Source organism: Limulus polyphemus, unplaced genomic scaffold (assembly GCF_000517525.1).
Source record: "Limulus polyphemus unplaced genomic scaffold, Limulus_polyphemus-2.1.2 Scaffold3537, whole genome shotgun sequence".
NCBI lineage: Eukaryota > Metazoa > Arthropoda > Merostomata > Xiphosura > Limulidae > Limulus > Limulus polyphemus.
Genome location: NW_013669147.1, coordinates 114951 through 115980, shown reverse-complemented (window position 1 = coordinate 115980; position 1030 = coordinate 114951). Strand labels below are relative to the sequence as shown.

General features: G+C 30.5%; 1 protein-coding gene across 1 annotated transcript in view; it reads left to right on the top strand.

The window, feature by feature from the left end:
• Positions 1–365: 365 nt before the first annotated feature.
• The window catches only part of LOC106469542 (glucose transporter type 1-like), a 33003-nt gene continuing 32338 nt past the window's right edge, over positions 366–1030 (top strand). Inside the window, exon 1 of the mRNA XM_013930039.2 lies at positions 366–522. Coding sequence (XP_013785493.2) covers positions 401–522 — 122 coding nt within the window. The 5' untranslated portion in view covers positions 366–400. The remainder of the gene's footprint in view (positions 523–1030) is intronic.

The following is a 1030-nucleotide window of genomic DNA, read 5'->3' as shown; positions in this document are numbered from 1 at the left end:
AGAAGCCCACCCCTAGAAAGAACGGGCAGATTTTGCTTGAGCATATTTCGCTATATTAAACTGCTTACTTGACGAAATAGAATATAAAATATTGTCCAATAAAAATTAAAAACAGAAGACAGAGATATTGACTGATGAATGACTGTATCTTCAAGTGTTCTCCTTGGAGTCGTGGAATTGTAATTAACGAGTATTTTGTGCCTAACTTTATGGCAATGCCTCCCAGATATTACTGAATTTTGTTGTCCTTTTTTCTTCACTATTTCCTTACAGTTTGTATTTTTATTGGTGTGTCATTCATAAAATATTATATATATGTATGTATGTATATATGTATGTGTACAGTGTACTTGTCTTTCAGCTTATTAAAGAATTTATATCAGACATCTATGAGAGAAGAATGCAAGAAATTATTACAGAAAGCTTCAAAGAATTCCTGTGGTCTGTCACCGTCTCCATATTTGCTATAGGTGGTATGGTGGGAGGGATTTCAGGGGGAGCAGTTGCAAACCGTTGTGGAAGGTGAGAAACATCAGGGTATAATAATTATATCTTTGTTTTAAAAAACTTCGTTATTGTGTTTTTTACACGTGTAATTAGCACAAGAGTTTTTATAATTTCGAGACCACTTTAGTTTTACTTTTTAGCACAGAGGATTATTATATCACGTTTTGGTTAAACAGAAGATTATTATATCACGTTTTGGTTAAACAGAAGATTATTATATTACGTTTTGGTTAAACAGAAGATTATTATATTACGTTTTGGTTAAACAGAATATTATTATCTCACGTTTTGGTTAAACAAAGGATTATTATATTACGTTTTGGTTAAACAGAAGATTATTATATTACGTTTTGGTTAAACAGAAGATTATTATCTTACGTTTCGGTTAAATAGAAGTCTATTATCTTACGTTTTGGTTAAACAGAAGACTATTATCTTACGTTTTGGTTAAACAGAAGACTATTATCTTACGTTTTGGTTAAACAGAAGATTATTATATTACGCTTTGGTTAAACAGAAGATT